At 39.1% G+C, this 15,160-nt stretch overlaps 3 protein-coding genes across 4 annotated transcripts; 2 read left to right on the forward strand and 1 right to left on the reverse strand.

Moving 5' to 3' along the window:
• The first annotated feature begins 322 nt into the window (after positions 1-322).
• txndc9 (thioredoxin domain containing 9) lies at positions 323-6,673 on the forward strand. Its single transcript, XM_012864473.3, has 5 exons — positions 323-442; positions 4,091-4,287; positions 5,266-5,384; positions 5,671-5,925; positions 6,004-6,673. The coding sequence occupies exons 2-5, from the start codon at positions 4,117-4,119 to the stop codon at positions 6,119-6,121; spliced, it is 663 nt and encodes a 220-aa protein (XP_012719927.1). The 5' UTR covers positions 323-442; positions 4,091-4,116; the 3' UTR covers positions 6,122-6,673.
• A 1,084-nt stretch (positions 6,674-7,757) lies between these two features.
• Positions 7,758-10,818, reverse strand: mrpl30 (mitochondrial ribosomal protein L30). The gene is made up of 5 exons (XM_012864448.3): positions 10,508-10,818; positions 9,662-9,748; positions 9,270-9,416; positions 8,199-8,272; positions 7,758-7,949 (listed from the first exon to the last, which is right to left on the reverse strand). Exons 1-5 carry the CDS (start codon positions 10,547-10,549, stop codon positions 7,817-7,819), a joined length of 483 nt encoding a protein of 160 aa, XP_012719902.2. The 5' UTR covers positions 10,550-10,818; the 3' UTR covers positions 7,758-7,816.
• A 151-nt stretch (positions 10,819-10,969) lies between these two features.
• On the forward strand, positions 10,970-15,028 carry mitd1 (MIT, microtubule interacting and transport, domain containing 1). Of its 2 annotated transcripts, none has more exons than XM_012864446.3 (7): positions 10,970-11,293; positions 11,379-11,480; positions 11,830-11,966; positions 13,963-14,049; positions 14,211-14,323; positions 14,410-14,470; positions 14,558-15,028. In XM_012864446.3, exons 1-7 carry the CDS (start codon positions 11,149-11,151, stop codon positions 14,651-14,653), a joined length of 741 nt encoding a protein of 246 aa, XP_012719900.2. In that variant the 5' UTR covers positions 10,970-11,148; the 3' UTR covers positions 14,654-15,028. The 2 variants fall into 2 exon arrangements, with proteins under 2 accessions (XP_012719900.2, XP_012719899.2); XM_012864445.3 differs by having other exon boundaries at positions 10,973-11,293; positions 14,208-14,323.
• The last annotated feature ends 132 nt before the right edge of the window (positions 15,029-15,160 follow it).

Raw genomic sequence — 15,160 nt, forward strand, 5'->3', positions numbered from 1 at the left:
TGAATGTAAACATGCAGCCAGCTATGACAGAATGTACATTTGTTAGAATGGCCTAGTCAAAGTCCAGACCCAATTACAACTTGAAAAGTATTCTTAGTTTTTTTTTCCACTTTTCAAAAGTTAAATTAATTCAAAATTTAGATAAAGTTAAATTAGATTTAGTTGATTTATATAGAAGTAATTGGAAAAAGTAACATTTATCAGAAAACATTTCGTTTTCTAAAAATAACACGACTGTACTATAGAATTTAATTCCTGAGCCATTCTGATCCACACTCCATACCGGCAGGTGGCGGTAATGCGCCATGGTTGCTGTGCATATTAAATAATAAAGAAGAAGAAGGGATTTGCATGACATCTACCGGCCTACTTTGACGTCACATCCGTTGTGGCAGATTCGCGCACGAACAGAAGTTGATCATCTTCCTGGACATTTTATCCGGTACTGTTTATTTTCTTGTCATATTGTAAACGTTTAATTCAGCCGAGCACGTTACCGACTGCATCATCGTGGTAAAGTCTAACCTTGTTTAAACGTCTAATACATTTACATGCAGGAGACAGCGCAGCCGTTAGCCGGTTAGCTAGCCAGCGTAACAAGCAAACGTGACGTCGGTTCTGGTGTTTTTAGATCTGCGAAAGCTGGCAGAAACTGATAGGACTGTCCGAATATGTTTTCTGATAATGTTGGTCGGGGTTAGCCGGTAACGTGACACCACTTTGAGACTACGCAGAGAGACTAAGGTCTGGAAAAACTAGGCGTGTCCCGTGGTTACCATGGCTTTGTTAGCTGCAGGTGTTCAGAGTAACCGCCCTCCGATGGACGTTGGAATATGTTTACCCGTTGACCTGCGCAGAGGTGTATGGAGAGCCGTTTGAGTCAAAATAAAAATAAATAGCTATTAATACATATTTCATCAAACTTTCCCCATGAAATAATTTAAATATAGTTAAAAAAAGACACACAAAAACAGGGGTTAAGAAATAAAAGTAAATAAATGTCTTGAAATAAATGAGTAAATTGTGAAAAAAATAAATGAGAAAATAAGCTAAAATGTATTTTAAACACATATTTTGTTTTATTTCATGGTAACTTTTTTATTTTATTTAGTCATAATTTATCAATAACAGTATTTATGTAATCTTGAATAAAACTGCTCTCCATAGAGCAGGGGTGTCCAAACTTTTTGGTACGAGGGCCAAAATTGTCAAGTCAAAGGAACTTGAGGGCCAAAAAATTAACAATTTTTTTTAACCAAAAAAATTCTGTTAATTTTTTATTTTTAAATAAGTAAGTCAGATTTTTTGTAGGAAATTAATGTGTATAGTATTTTAGATCCAAAATTAAAAAAAGAGTTTTGCTCATCTGTTGTATTCTTCCAGTTTGCAAATTATTTTGAATAATTTAATTTGACTCTTTAACAATAATAAACTGAGCTCTTTTTGATCTAGCAATACAAGAACAGTATTTGGATCAGTTGTTCTTTGAAAACACTTGCTGTTATTAGCCAATTTTAATAATTGAATTCAAAGCAGATTTTAATGCACTAAAATCTGCATTTGAGTTATTAAATATCATTGGATAGATGTTACTATGAAATTAAAGAGAACGTCAAAAGTGTTTTTACTAAAAGATGAATACTTTGTGTTGTACTTAACATTTTCCAATGTAGAATTTTACCTTTTCTGTTATAATTTTGTTCTAATTAAAAACTAAAATCTTCCATCTGCATCAGCCAGCTGTGCTGGTGGACCAAATATTTCTTGAAATACAGTTGGGGGGTGGGGGCCACCCAAATTCAGTACAGGGGCCACAAATGGCCCCCAGGCCGTACTTTGGACATGCCTGCCATAGAGGAAGAGCGTTCTATACATTTTGCACCCTTTAAGGAGTTTAATGCGTACAATATTATGAGCGACACGGTGAGCTCACTGATTGACTGATGAAGCTTTCCTGATGGGTTTTAGTCAAAGGAAAAATCCATTTAAACTGTGACAGTAAAAGTACCAGACAGTCTGTGAGGACTCCTGTTGCTGACGCACCAGTTATTAATCCATATACGGCATCCTACACTGAAGTCGAGAGGGTCGCTGGTAGTCTGAAAGTTTCTGGAGACAAAGATACATTTGGGATGAGTACAAAGTTCATTAAGGCATATAAGCAACCACTTATAGCTCCAATCACAAGTATTCTAAATGATTCACTAAAAACACGTACATTCCCTGACCACTGGAAGATCTCAGTGATTACACCAAGCTAATCATGCAGTTATAGGCTAATTAGTATTCCACCGGTGGCGTCCAAGATAATTGAAAAATATCTCACCAAACAGCTTGTCAGTCATCTAAATCAAAGTCAATTTAACCTCCATGATATGCAGTTTGGCTTCAGGAGAGATTATTCAACTGAAACATCAGGCAGCCCAGGAACTTTCACTGGCAATGTGTAAGGTTTCAGAATGGCTGCCAAAGTCCCAGCTGGTACTCAATACAGCCAAAACAGTGAGTATGTACTTCTCAAAAAATGGGAGGGTGGAAGAAACTAATTCCCCTGTGTATTCGAGGAATTGAAAAATATTTAGGAGTAATAGTGGACTCAAAACTCTCTTTTACATAACAGGTAAAAAAAAAAACAGTGAGTCAAATTAAATACAACCTGTCTAATTTTAGATTTATTAGAGATAACATTTGAATCAGCTAAATTGTATTTTGAGGCAATGATGATTGTTTCGCACTTGACATACTGCACGACAAGTCGGGGACAAGCATGTGAAACCGCTCTGAAACAATTTATAAACAAGCCCTTAAGATCTTGGACGGAAAACCAAAGTCTCATCACTACAGTGAAATTTTAAAAACACCTGAGCTGCCAGGTTTGGAAAACACGCTCAAACACGAGGACTCCATCCTTGTGTATAAAATTCTAAGTGGATTAAAACAGACTAACAAGCGTAAGATCCAGAGGGGTCTGTGTAATTCCATCTTGAAAAAGTTATTTTGGATGGGCGATGTTTTCCTAGCGTGCCTCTAAAACCTGGAACTCTACACCAGCATCTATGTAAGACCTGTCTACAATCAGCTCTTTGGCAAAACCCCTCAAATCATGACTACTGGGCAATCTGAGGAGCTGCTCTGCTGTGGTTCCAGTCGCTTTGTACATCAGAGATAGTAAATGTGTTCTGTATTCAGGGTGGTAATTGTTTTTTTTTTATTTTAACAATTTATTGTGGACTTTTATAAGGGATGAGTTTAGGTATGACAAATGTGCAGGGGGGTTAATTGGTATGGGGGTGGGCCTATGGGAGGATAGGAGGGAGGGAGAGATGAAAGTGGCTATGTGGGTTTTGGAGGCTGGATATATTCTGATCCTTGTTTTAACAACGGAGATTAAGGATATTGTAAGAGGGTGGGCTGGCCCCAGCAGGGGACAGAGGATGGAGATTAGCTTTGGCTATAATCCTGTATTTTTGTTTTTGTATTTCTACAGATTGTATAGATACTATATAAATTCATTGTCCCTTTTTAAATAAATAACTACAAAAATGTTGCTCATTGTCTGTTAGACCAAATTATTTATATATATATATATATATATATATATATATATATATATATATATATATATATATATATATATATATATATATATATATATATATATATAATTTGTAGTATAAAATATAAAACTAAAACATTACCATCAAAATAGCCTATTAATTAAATTAAGAGAGAAATATTAAAGAGAAAAACAGCAGGAACTATCTTTGGTTTAGTTCCTGCATTGTTAGTTTTAGGGTTTACCACTGTTCCTAGCTTCCAGCTGTCCTTTAAATTCATTTTATTCCATATTGGGTTTCTGCAAAGCATTTAGATGACAGCGTTCATCACAGAATAATGAGCATTGTAGTTAAAGAGGCATCATCACCATTGTATCAAGGGCTGCCTGGTAAAGTCTTGGTAAATGGGTTGCTTTGTGCTGTAGATCCCTAAATGAAAAGTCCTCCTTACTCTTGGTCCTACACGTCGAAAGTTTAACCATACATGGTTGCCATGTCTCAGCTGCCACAACTTCTTCTTTCTTCCTCTTCAGATTCAGAGTTCCTGACGCCGGCAGCCATGGCCAATCCAACTGACATCTTAAGCAAGGTGCTGGAGCAAACGGCTAAAGTGGTGGAGGAGCAGGTGGATGCCAAGTTGAGCAAACTGAGTGAAATGGATGACGACGATCTGGAAAGGCTGAAGGAGAGGCGACTGGAGGCACTTAAAAAGGCACAGAAGCAAAAGCAGGTAAGTGATGGACTTCACCCACCTGGATAGCTCTCCCTTTTTTAGCGTCGCCCATTACACAACACGTTGCTTGATGCTCGACGGAAATAAACGCATGTTTTGAACTTGGTGAGCGAGAGATTCTGTTGTAATCTGGTGAAAGCTCTGCTTTAACTGTCAGCAATGTAGAAAATGTGAATGGACGCTGTAATTAAAGTTCATTACAGGATATGTTCAGAATATGGATGGTTAGACACAGGGGCGACCGTGGCTCTATGGTAGGAATCTGTAAGTTGTGGGTTCAATTCCAGCTTCCTACTGCCACGTGTCTATGTGCCCCTGGGCAAGGCGCTTATCGGCAAGTTTTCTGCAGTTCAGCATATCAGTGTATGGATGTGCGTTTGTGTGACTGAATGAATGTGGCTCTAATGTACAGAGAGAAATTAGTTCCAGTGTTGTTGCAAAGCAAAGAACGCGCTTCAGAAATGTTGAAACTTTCTAATCAAACAAAAAAAAAGGTAAAGTAAAAAAGTTCCTTATTCTAAAAAATGCAGACTATCATCTGTAAAAAGGCATTCATAAAACTCATTTTCCAAAAATAATGTACCGTAGGTTCAACTCTAGCCTAAAGTTTTTAATTTCTCTAACCCTGTTTTATTTTTTTATTAAGGTTTTCAAAGTTCCTATTTTTTTTTTTAAACATGCTCTTTTCTTGCAAAGACCCTGGAAGAAGGCCTCATAATGTTCCCCTGGCACCTCACAGTGGCAGCCCACTGCTTCCTGTGGGTTAGGGTTGAATTTCATTGGAATGTACAAAATGTTGCACTGACCAAATAAGTGTGCTTATAAAATATAAGATAATTTACTCTGAGAAGTGGGCCAGTCAAGTTTGGTGGTTGTTAATCGTTTATTCCCCCTTCAAAAGTGATATAGGTGTGTCGTTGCGCTTAAAAATAAAGGACCTTCCTAATTCGCTGCCCTGGATCCTCTGCTTTTCAGGAGTGGCTGTCCAAAGGCCACGGGGAGTACAGAGAAATCTCCAGTGAGAGAGACTTTTTTGCCGAAGTGAAGGAGACCAGGAACGTCGTCTGTCACTTTTACAAAAATTCCACCTTCAGGTAAATCCACACATACGTCAAAAATCGTCAGCATATTACAAACATTTGGATTTTATCCAAGTTTAATGTTTTACTGCAGTATTAATAGTAGCTGTTTCTAACAAATATTTACTGCTTTTAAAGGTATGCCTGTTAATAACTCGACCGGTCTCCTTGGTTATCAGAAATCAGACCAGTCTCAAAGCTTAGAAACTCCAATAAATCATGAATAGATTTCTCACATTTTTATTTGTTGAAATAATCCACAAGGAAAATCTATTGTGTTCTTTTCTCTTCCTTCTCGTAGATGTCAGATCCTGGACAAACACCTGGCTGTCTTAGCGAAGAAGCACGTTGAAACCAAGTTCATCAAGTTGAACGCAGAAAAGGCGCCGTTTCTGACCCAGAGGCTGCGCATCAAAGTTATCCCCACACTGGCTCTGCTTTTAGACGGAAAGACGAAGGATTACGTTGTCGGATTCACCGATCTGGGCAACACAGACGAGTTCTCCACGGAGATGCTTGAGTGGAGGCTGGGATGCGCGGACGTGATTAACTACAGGTGAGGACCTACAGAAGATTTCCCCACACGACGAATCACGTTTTTTTCCGTGTTAACCTTCTTATTTCGGTTGTGTAGTGGCAACCTGATGGAGCCACCGACGGCAACGCAAAAGTCCGGCACAAGATTCACAAAAGTGGAGAAGAAAACCATCCGAGGGCGAGGGTTCGACTCCGACGACTCTGACGACGACTGAAAAGCTTTCAGACGTGGCTGGTTTTCTCTACCTCACCGATACGCTCAGCAGACGCCGCTCCTCTACTAACCAGATCATTCATTTCCTTTACATTGGGCCAATATCAAGTTTTATTTAATGAAACCTGTTGTAATATTTGTTTTACTGAAATTATAACGTCTGTTAATGACACATGAAGTGGAAATCTCTGGTTTGTATCTTCATGTCCGGAGCCTTCGTTTTTAATCCCAGGCCTGTTTGCTTCCTTTTTGGTCAGAATAGAGCCGGTGACGCATGTGGGTGCCAACATCTAATGTATTTGATTTTTAGCATCAGAATACATTTTTACATGATATGTAAAAAAAAGAGTTTGATTGAAATACAGTGGCTTGCAAAAGTATTCACACCCCCATTGAACTTTTCCACATTTTTGTCACAATCATGGACATTAATATATTTGGAGTCTCGTGGGAAAGACCAACAGAAAGTGCTACGCAGTTGTGAAGAAAGAAAATGTACATGACCTTAAACATTTTTTTACAAATAAACTGAAAACTGCGGTGTGAAAAAGTATTCAGCCCCCTTTTCTCTGAGCGCAACCAGCTGTATTGATGATTGCTAAGGACTGAATAGAGTCCACCTGTGTGTAATCTAGTCTCAGACGGCCTCAGAGGCTGGTTAGGAGAATATTGGGGCGCAAAGCGCATCATGAAGTCCAAGGAACACACCAAGACAGGTCAGGGATAAAGTTGTGGAGAAGTCTAAAGCTGTGAACATCTAGCAGAGCACTGTTCAATCCAGAAAAGGAAAGAGTATGGCACAACTGTGAAGCTACCGAGACAAGTAGCCGTCCACCTAAACTTACAGGCACTGATCAGAGCAGCCAAGAGGCCCATGGTGACTCAGACAACTGTTAGTCGTGCACACAGCAACATTTTTTTAACTGCGTGGTATTTAGCGCTAGCCTTCTTCCAGGCAACTCTGAGATGCGGAGTGGTTAGTCTTTCTGGCCACGCATCTAGATTTCCTTAACATGCTCAAAGTTTAGGATATTGTTCTGGATTTTTTACCATTTTCTAACAAGGCTGTCCTTTTCCTCACTGACATCAACTAAAGCACATTTATACTGCGGCGACTGAGATGGGCAGTGGCTCGAAGTAGGTGCAAAGCTGCTGCAAGATGAAATCAGCATCTCCATAAAGCTCGTCATCAGAGGGAGGCTTTAAGATGCTCTAGTGTTCTGATATTCAGCTGACACGGCACTGGCTGTGGAAACCACACTGGACCTCAGCCAACTTGGACTCTACCTCCTTGATTTTGAAATGAAAAGCAAAATCTACTTTCAACTGAAAAGAGGTCCTCGGACCACTGACCAAACAGCGCCGTTCTTTTTCTTCTAAAGCCAGCTAAGGCAGCTCTGGTTCAGGAACTGCTTTTAAAAGGAAGCGCCCTTTCATCCAAACTCGCAGAGTTAGACGCAAACATCTCAATCACATTACATCAAATCAGATTTATTCAGCTGCACGTGTGGTTTTAAACTGGATGGTGGGTATTTCTGCTTCAGGTTAGGATTGCTGAAAGATCTCACAGTAATCTGACCACCGCATACTAATTCACAGACAATCAAAGAACACCTTAGGAAGGAAGAAGACAGGAATGTGTGTTTTCGTTACATTTATTAACAGCTGACATTTGAACAAGCATCACGGAGCAGCGCTAAGACTCGATAGCCTTGTGGTCGACAGGCTGGAGGAGGCGACGCACAATCAGCTCTCCTTTGGTGTTGATGTACGTGTCGGCCATGTCCTCCTCTGCAGGGAGCCCGTGTGGAGTTTTCAGTGGCTGGATCCTTCAGCCAACAGGAAAGTATAAAAACGGGGGTTAAGTTCACAAAGATGGTTATACAGTGTCTTTGTGGTGAAACTGAAAGGTTTATCATAATTTCTTAAACAAAAATATACGAGCACTCCATATAATTACAATTACTTGGACGACCCAAACTAGTCATCTTCATGGCTCTGTTTTCTTTTTTTTTTTCATCTCCAGGCAGTACTCTTGTATGTAAAGCATGTTACGTTGCATTTTGCCGTAAACTTACCTTACAAGGTGCTTGATGGTTTTCAGCTGGTCATTAACTGAAGGCGTGTTTTTGTGGATTACAGGCTTGTGGGCCTGAGGGACAAACGGAACAAAGTCAACACACTGTCTATGCATTACTAATGCAGCACTACACCACACTTTAGATTTAGATTTATGACAGCTTCAGGGTTATTTTGACCGTGCGCTTATCTCCCAAACATCTATTCTGGAGTTGGGAGTTTATGACCTTCCATTTACGAGTAGGCAGAAATGGCACGGTGCGCATGTGGATTAAGTCCTGACTGAGCATGTCCAAAGCAGGGCTGAACGATTTAGTAAAAATAATCTAATTGCGATTTTTTTATCTTAATATTGCGATTTAATGCGATCCCCCCTTTCATCTTAATTTATCATGTCTTTTTAAACATATACAAACAACAAATCACTTTGTTTCCTCGCCGTGCGGATTAGCTGCTTAAAGACCCACAGCATCTAAACTCAGAGCAGAAATGATTGCGTTCTGCCTACAATATATTTCAACCAAAATTGCAATTTTGACTTTTCTCTGCATTAACCACAAGCAACAAAAACGGCCGCTAAATAAAGATGTTTGTAAACAAGGACTATTTAAAACAAGAACTTTTAATGTTACTATTAATCAGAATATTATTCAAGAGAACAGCTTTTAATTGATTTGGAAATCCATCCTTATTGAACATAAAGTGCAACCAACAAACAAGTCTATGTATTAAACTGATTGACCTGCACTTAATGCTATGTATGATTATATAAACTCTAAAACAAGTAATAAAATTAGATCATCTCACTGCTGCAACTTCCCTTCCATGTGGAGGCAAACCCACTTTAAACATTTTACTGACACCTAATGGACGCGTCTGACTCAGTAATTGTTACATAGCCAAAAATTGCAGACCTCTGCGAATTGGAAATTGCGTTTTTTTTTTTAAATCGCGATTACATTGAAAATGCGATCAATTGTGCAGCCCCACTCCAAAGCATGTCTTTCTCACACGCCCATACCAGGGCAGACTTTAGGTGGTGCTGGTTTCAGGTCGGACAGTGACGGTACCTTTTCAAGTCCGAAGTATTTCACTATCTCCTTCTCCCAGTAGGGCCTTCGCATCACACTTCTGACCCGGGTCACTATATGCAGTTTGTGGGGCTGCTCTGGATCGCCGCCATACTTCTCGTGCTCTTTTGATCTCTCAGCGAAAAGCTGTCAGATGGGAACAAATAATTAGGGTCTCATCACTGACTTATTACACTTGAATAAAATGTTAAAATAGGAATATTGTTGCATAAATAATAGAGATACAAATACTGTAAGTTTAATATACATCCTATATTTTATTGAAATGAGAATTTTAGGGGGGGGAAAAAATAATTTTTAAATGTAAGAATTCATTTGGCTCACAAAGTGACAGGGCTGGGAACATTTTGCGGTTTTGTCTTGATTCTCACCTCCTTTGGGATTCTAGCTTTGGAGAATTTGCTGCGCGCGGACACGGACCAGCCACAAGGGGATAAAACCGTCGCTTCTTTCAGGGTCTGTAAGAAAACATCAAATGCAAACTGCATTATAGCCATGTGAGCACGACGGGAGGTCCCATTTCTGATGCTGAGAAAAGTCAGTGCTCAACTCAAAATGTTTCTGCCACATCTCATCATCATCCATATACATTACACTTTCCACATTACAATTTCCTTATTTATTTGACACATTGCAGACAATTTCAATAACAACGTTCCATCTAACGAGACGTGAGGATTTATGTCTCCAAACAATAGTTTTTTTTTCTTCTTCTATGTAATGCAGCCCCCTGTAGTACAACATGCAGGAATGACATGCACTTTTACTAATAATTCTTAGTAGAAGTTATTTAGATTTGATTTATGCTCATAATCTGTCATATTCTATTAGACTTGACTGGCAAAAACAGAGACCAGAACCATCTACTGACATACCGTGTAGTATAATATATATATATATATATATATATATATATATATATATATATATATATATATATATAAAACGTAGAATAAAATGTAGATATACACAAGATCTGACCATTTCTTGTCCCGAAAACTCTTGATATGGAGCCAACTGTATATTGCGTAATCATGTGTAAACTATTCTTGGATGAAATAAAAACTACAGTACAATAATAATCAAGAGTTAAATCATTAAATATGTTAGGGAGATCTAAAAGCCTCACAGTTATTTCCCGGACGGCAACATGTGAATGATAACCTGGTATAGTCATAATAAATAAAAGGAAGAAAAAACCTTAGTAATACACTTACCCTAATTGACAAAAAGTTTAGAGAGCGATAAACAGCGGACATGTTGAATTTGTGGGACACTGGCTGCTCCTCAGACGCAGAAACGCCAAGGTTACAGCGCCGCTAAGGGGTAAATAAAAAATAAAAACCGGCTAATATCCGAGCGCAATTAAACATCGACTGCGAACGGCCTAATTTCTGAATACAGTCGTAAACATTACCAGGAAAACACCTTTTCGAGAAAACAACATGAAAACCCCCAAAAACCTAATCACGTTTGCCCTGAGTTTGTGTTCCAGCAGCTAACCGGAAGCTGGAGTTTCATCTAAACTGCACCGGTGGGAAACACTCCTTCCTTTGCTTTTACATATTTATATTAACACAGTTTGTTTAAAGTGTGAATATAAAACTTTTTTAAAATCCTATTTGAATACACCAAGTCTTTATAAAAATAATTTTTAAATTTTTAAATCTCCTCTGCTTATCTCTTACTGACAGACGGACCGTGACGTGTTTCCCGGGGAATTATTTTTGCAGGAGCACGCAGGTAGCTGTCAACTTGTGGAGCACTGATTTTTAGGTCCGTTTCTATCACAAATGAAGCGAGAACCAGCGATAATATAGTATAGCTATTAAAAGGGGAGAAAACATCAAGAAAAAAAATGACGGACAACCACGTGTCCGGGATGGAGACTTCGGCCGTGTCCGTCCTGAAACGAGCCGTGGAGCTGGACCAGAGCGGCCGCTTCCAGGAGTCTCTGGTCTGCTACCAGGAGGGAATCCAGCTGCTCATAGACGTGCTGAAAGGTATCCGATTGTTCCCGGTGTAGACAGCACGACCCTGAAATCCACCACCGTCCACAACTGACGTGTTTCCTTACGGGTTTAACAGCTTTGAAAGACGAGTCAAAGAGGGGACACTACAGGGACAAGATCAAGGGCTACATGGACAGAGCAGAGCAGATCAAGGCTCACGTGAACCAGCTAAAAGAAGGTATGCCATCTAACACCTCAGGGTCCAAAGCTAGGTGCCTTCCACTAATACCATACCCCTTTAACATTAATTTTTGTTTTGGCTTTTATGTGGTCGACGAACTCAAGCTATATGCCTTTGTTGTACAAAATATGTAGATTTTCTTTTCCTTTTTTCAAGTAAATTTCTAACACACCTCTGGAGCCGTCGCAGGACAGCTGGATTTATACTCAAAGTGCTGAAAAAAATTATTTACTCTACAGTAATGCACATTTTTGTTGTTTCTTCTGAAATATTTCTACAAAAAGTGGGAATAATATTGCAAGGCGCTATCGTTTCATGTTTTTTTTTTTTTCTCCTCTCCTGACAGATGGTAAATACCACGAGCAGATAAAGATCCCAGAAGATGCCACAGGCTACAGCTATGAGACTCTGTTCAAACCGTACATCAGCAGCACTCTCTCAGAGGTTTGGGTGGAGGATCCATACATACGTCATACCCACCAGGTGGGATACCGCTTTTTCTCCCATGTTTTAATCGCTGTGTTGCTTTCTTTCTGCTGCGTTTTAATCTCTTAATAGTTCCTTCGTACCGAGTTTTGCTCAAAGATGCCAACAGTTACCTACAGTACGTTTGTATTCTGATAATTACACATCCTCTGTGATTCATTTACTTTTTTTTTTTCTTGAATTGTATTAGCGACACGAAATTTTAAAATAAAGAAAGCCAATAGTATATTTGGCCTGTCGGATAGATTTTAGTTCCCCTTGATGCCCCACCCTGGATCCAGATTTTTAGGAGCTGAGATTTTAAAGTTGACAGAGCAGCGGAGACATTGGGATGAAAGAAAATGAAGATAGGAGTCAGACAAATGTGGGTCAATCCTCACTGATGTCATCATCTCATATTCAGTATTATTGTCATAATTACATGTTTTTCCTGATAATGTGCAGCTCTACAGATCCATGTTTGATTTTTTTTCTTAGAGTTCATGCCAGTTTAATGAAAGTTGACAAACCATCTATTCTTGCAATACCTTCAGCAACTATTGGCACTGCTGGTAAAAATGATTGAGAAACATGGGAATAAATTCCTCCTTTGTTGTTTCATCATCATAAACGTGTACTAAAACATCTACAGCACTTAGTCTTCTCCTGTTTGATGAGGTTGGGGTGTACAGAAAGACGGACCATCAGCCTTTCTTTTTAACACTGAGCTCTTTAGATATCTTCTCTGTAGCTCATTCCACAGGCTTGCTGCAGGATTTAGGTCAGGGGACCCTAACCGTGGCTAGTTTTGGGTCACCATCCTGCTGAAAGAGTTTGTTTCAGTCTCAGAACTATTGTTCTGGCTGTAGATATAATAGTAAATTTAGGCGAGCAGCTTTTCCCTTGCACCAACAGTTGGATAAAATCAACAGACGCCTGTATTATTTAAACAGTGTGTCCTCTTGTCTTTCCCATTTTGAAGAGTTGCTAAGAGAAAGAGACAGCTATATTAAATCATTCTGTATTTATATACCACAAAACACAAGGGTGTTGACATATAAAGTTTGTCGAAGTTAGGATGAGTGTTTTTGGGAAAAAAAATAAAAAAAATAGGGGAATTATCCATGAAATAATATTTTGTTAATTTTTTTTATCTGTATTGTTAGGGAAACCAAAAATGTGGAAGCAGGAAATTTGTTAAAAGAGCAGTAAGTTATAAAAACCAGTAAGTAATAGTGACACCTAGTGGCTGAAACCGGTACAACATCCTACCACTAATACGTTTCTAAACAGCGAGGTGCTGGTGTGAAACCCCACTGAATTTTTACTTACACAAGATCGGCGTATGATGTTGCATTCTGATCTAGTTCTGGTCCGCTTCTCTTACTGGCTTTCATGTTTGCAGTCTGCTGACCTTTTGCCAAAATAAAATACCAAACGCTGCACTCTGTTTTGGGAACCCTGGGACCTCTCATATGATTGGCTCAGGAACCAGGAAGTAAACACGGGCTACACACTGAGCTGAAGTTGTTCTCAGGTTTCTAGGTTTCTAGGTTTGAAAGTAGAAAAACATTGATGATGTAGAGGACCACCTGTTTATAGGGAATGTTACTTCCATCCTGGGTGAGAAATGAGAATGATTTAGGTTGATTTTGCAATAAATTACTTATTGCTCCTTTAACATAAATTGTTATTTTGTATGTTGAATCAACATACCAAATTTAAAGATAGTTTTTTTCTCTCTTTTTTTGTTTTACGACTAAGTGTCTGCAATAAATTATGCATTTATTTTAAGATTGTTGTTTTAAGAATGTTTTTTTTTTCCAAAAATGTATTTCTCTGCACAGTTCTGAACACTTATATAAACTCCTTTGATTGTTATTTTTACCTTGTGTGAATCATGTTTTGCCTTTTGATCTGAGTCGAACTTCACACAGGTTAATAGTTCAAAGGCTCATCTCAGCAGATTTGTTGTAAATATTTTAGTTAAACCAGCATCTCTCCTCTCCATTAGTTGTACAACTTCGTGCGGTTCTGTGAGATGCTGCTAAAAACGTGCAACAAGGTGAAGAAGATCCACCTCCTCACATCCCAGGGTGAAGTAGGTTACGTAAATAATGAGGTTGTATTGTGCGATGAACGTCTGTCAGCCACGGATGCTCATGCTGCCATGTTGTTGTTTCGTGTGTGTGTGTGTGTGTGTGTGTGTGTGTGTGTGTGTGTGTGTGTGTGTGTGTGTGTGTGTGTGTGTGTGTCCAGCAGGCTGATAACACCCAGCAGAGCAGCGCTCTGTCTGAGCTGAGAGACAGTCTGGGTGGTCAGGGGGTGACTATGGATGTGCAGTACTCCTCCACTATCCATGACAGGGAGATCAGGTATGTCTTCTGCCTACAGGTTGTTTTTTTATTTATTTGTTTTCAAAAATTTTCTTCTCTATTAATATTATGGGAATCACTTGTAGGTTTGACAATGGCTGGATGATAAAAATCGGAAGAGGGTTGGATTACTTCAAAAAGCCTAAGGTGAGACTGCATCTTCAGGCTACAGGTGATAACGCGTCTTTTTCTCTTATTCCGCGGACGTGAAGTTCTTGTCGTTGTGTCCAACAGGGCCGGTTCTCTATCGGATACTGCGACTACGACCTCAGATGCTGCCACGAGACGTCTGTAGAGATTTTCCACACCAAACACACAAAAACTCTATGAACTTCATCTCGCTCAAAGGAACGCGTTCCTCTAAATCCAGATATGGACCAAAACAGAAGCACATCTGCAACAGTTTTAGGTTTGCCTTAACATCCAGCTTCTCACGCAGGGTTTGGATTTGAACGTTATTCCTGCACTGGTGTGTCATAGCCGAAGCTGACTGTATTAATAAATCCTTCCTCTTTACTTTACTTTAAGGGGTTCTCCTGTATATCCACTTCCCTTTGGGCCTGTAAATCTCTTCTGTAACAAGGGTTGTATTTATTAAGAGTGCTTTTATGGATCTCGTACCAATATGTGCAAGAATAAACTGTTGAAAAGTGCTTTTATATATTTTCTAAACATGATTAAAATGTGCTTTTATTGATCTATGAATGCATTGCTGTCTCTTTTTTTTTTGGTGCCGTTACTTCGTTTAACAATAGCAAAGAAAGAGACTTCTGACCTATATTAATTGTAAGTAAACTTAGACTCATAAAGCCATGAGAAAAATAGCCTAAGGGCGAT

The sequence above is a fragment of the Fundulus heteroclitus genome, chromosome 7, assembly GCF_011125445.2.
Source record: "Fundulus heteroclitus isolate FHET01 chromosome 7, MU-UCD_Fhet_4.1, whole genome shotgun sequence".
NCBI classification, from domain to species: domain Eukaryota; kingdom Metazoa; phylum Chordata; class Actinopteri; order Cyprinodontiformes; family Fundulidae; genus Fundulus; species Fundulus heteroclitus.

Coding starts and splice junctions, on each gene's coding strand:
- txndc9 (XM_012864473.3), top strand. CDS start 4,117: ATGGCCAATCCAACTGACATCTTAAGCAAGGTGCTGGAGCAAACGGCT. Junction 4,288..5,265: donor AGGCACAGAAGCAAAAGCAG/GTAAGTGATGGA, acceptor TCTGCTTTTCAG/GAGTGGCTGTCCAAAGGCCA. Junction 5,926..6,003: donor GCGGACGTGATTAACTACAG/GTGAGGACCTAC, acceptor TCGGTTGTGTAG/TGGCAACCTGATGGAGCCAC.
- mrpl30 (XM_012864448.3), bottom strand. CDS start 10,549: ATGTCCGCTGTTTATCGCTCTCTAAACTTTTTGTCAATTAGG. Junction 8,273..9,269: donor AATACTTCGGACTTGAAAAG/GTACCGTCACTG, acceptor TTTGTCCCTCAG/GCCCACAAGCCTGTAATCCA. Junction 7,950..8,198: donor ACCATCAAGCACCTTGTAAG/GTAAGTTTACGG, acceptor TGTTGGCTGAAG/GATCCAGCCACTGAAAACTC.
- mitd1 (XM_012864445.3), top strand. CDS start 11,149: ATGACGGACAACCACGTGTCCGGGATGGAGACTTCGGCCGTGTCCGTC. Junction 11,481..11,829: donor CGTGAACCAGCTAAAAGAAG/GTATGCCATCTA, acceptor CTCTCCTGACAG/ATGGTAAATACCACGAGCAG. Junction 14,471..14,557: donor ATTACTTCAAAAAGCCTAAG/GTGAGACTGCAT, acceptor TGTGTCCAACAG/GGCCGGTTCTCTATCGGATA.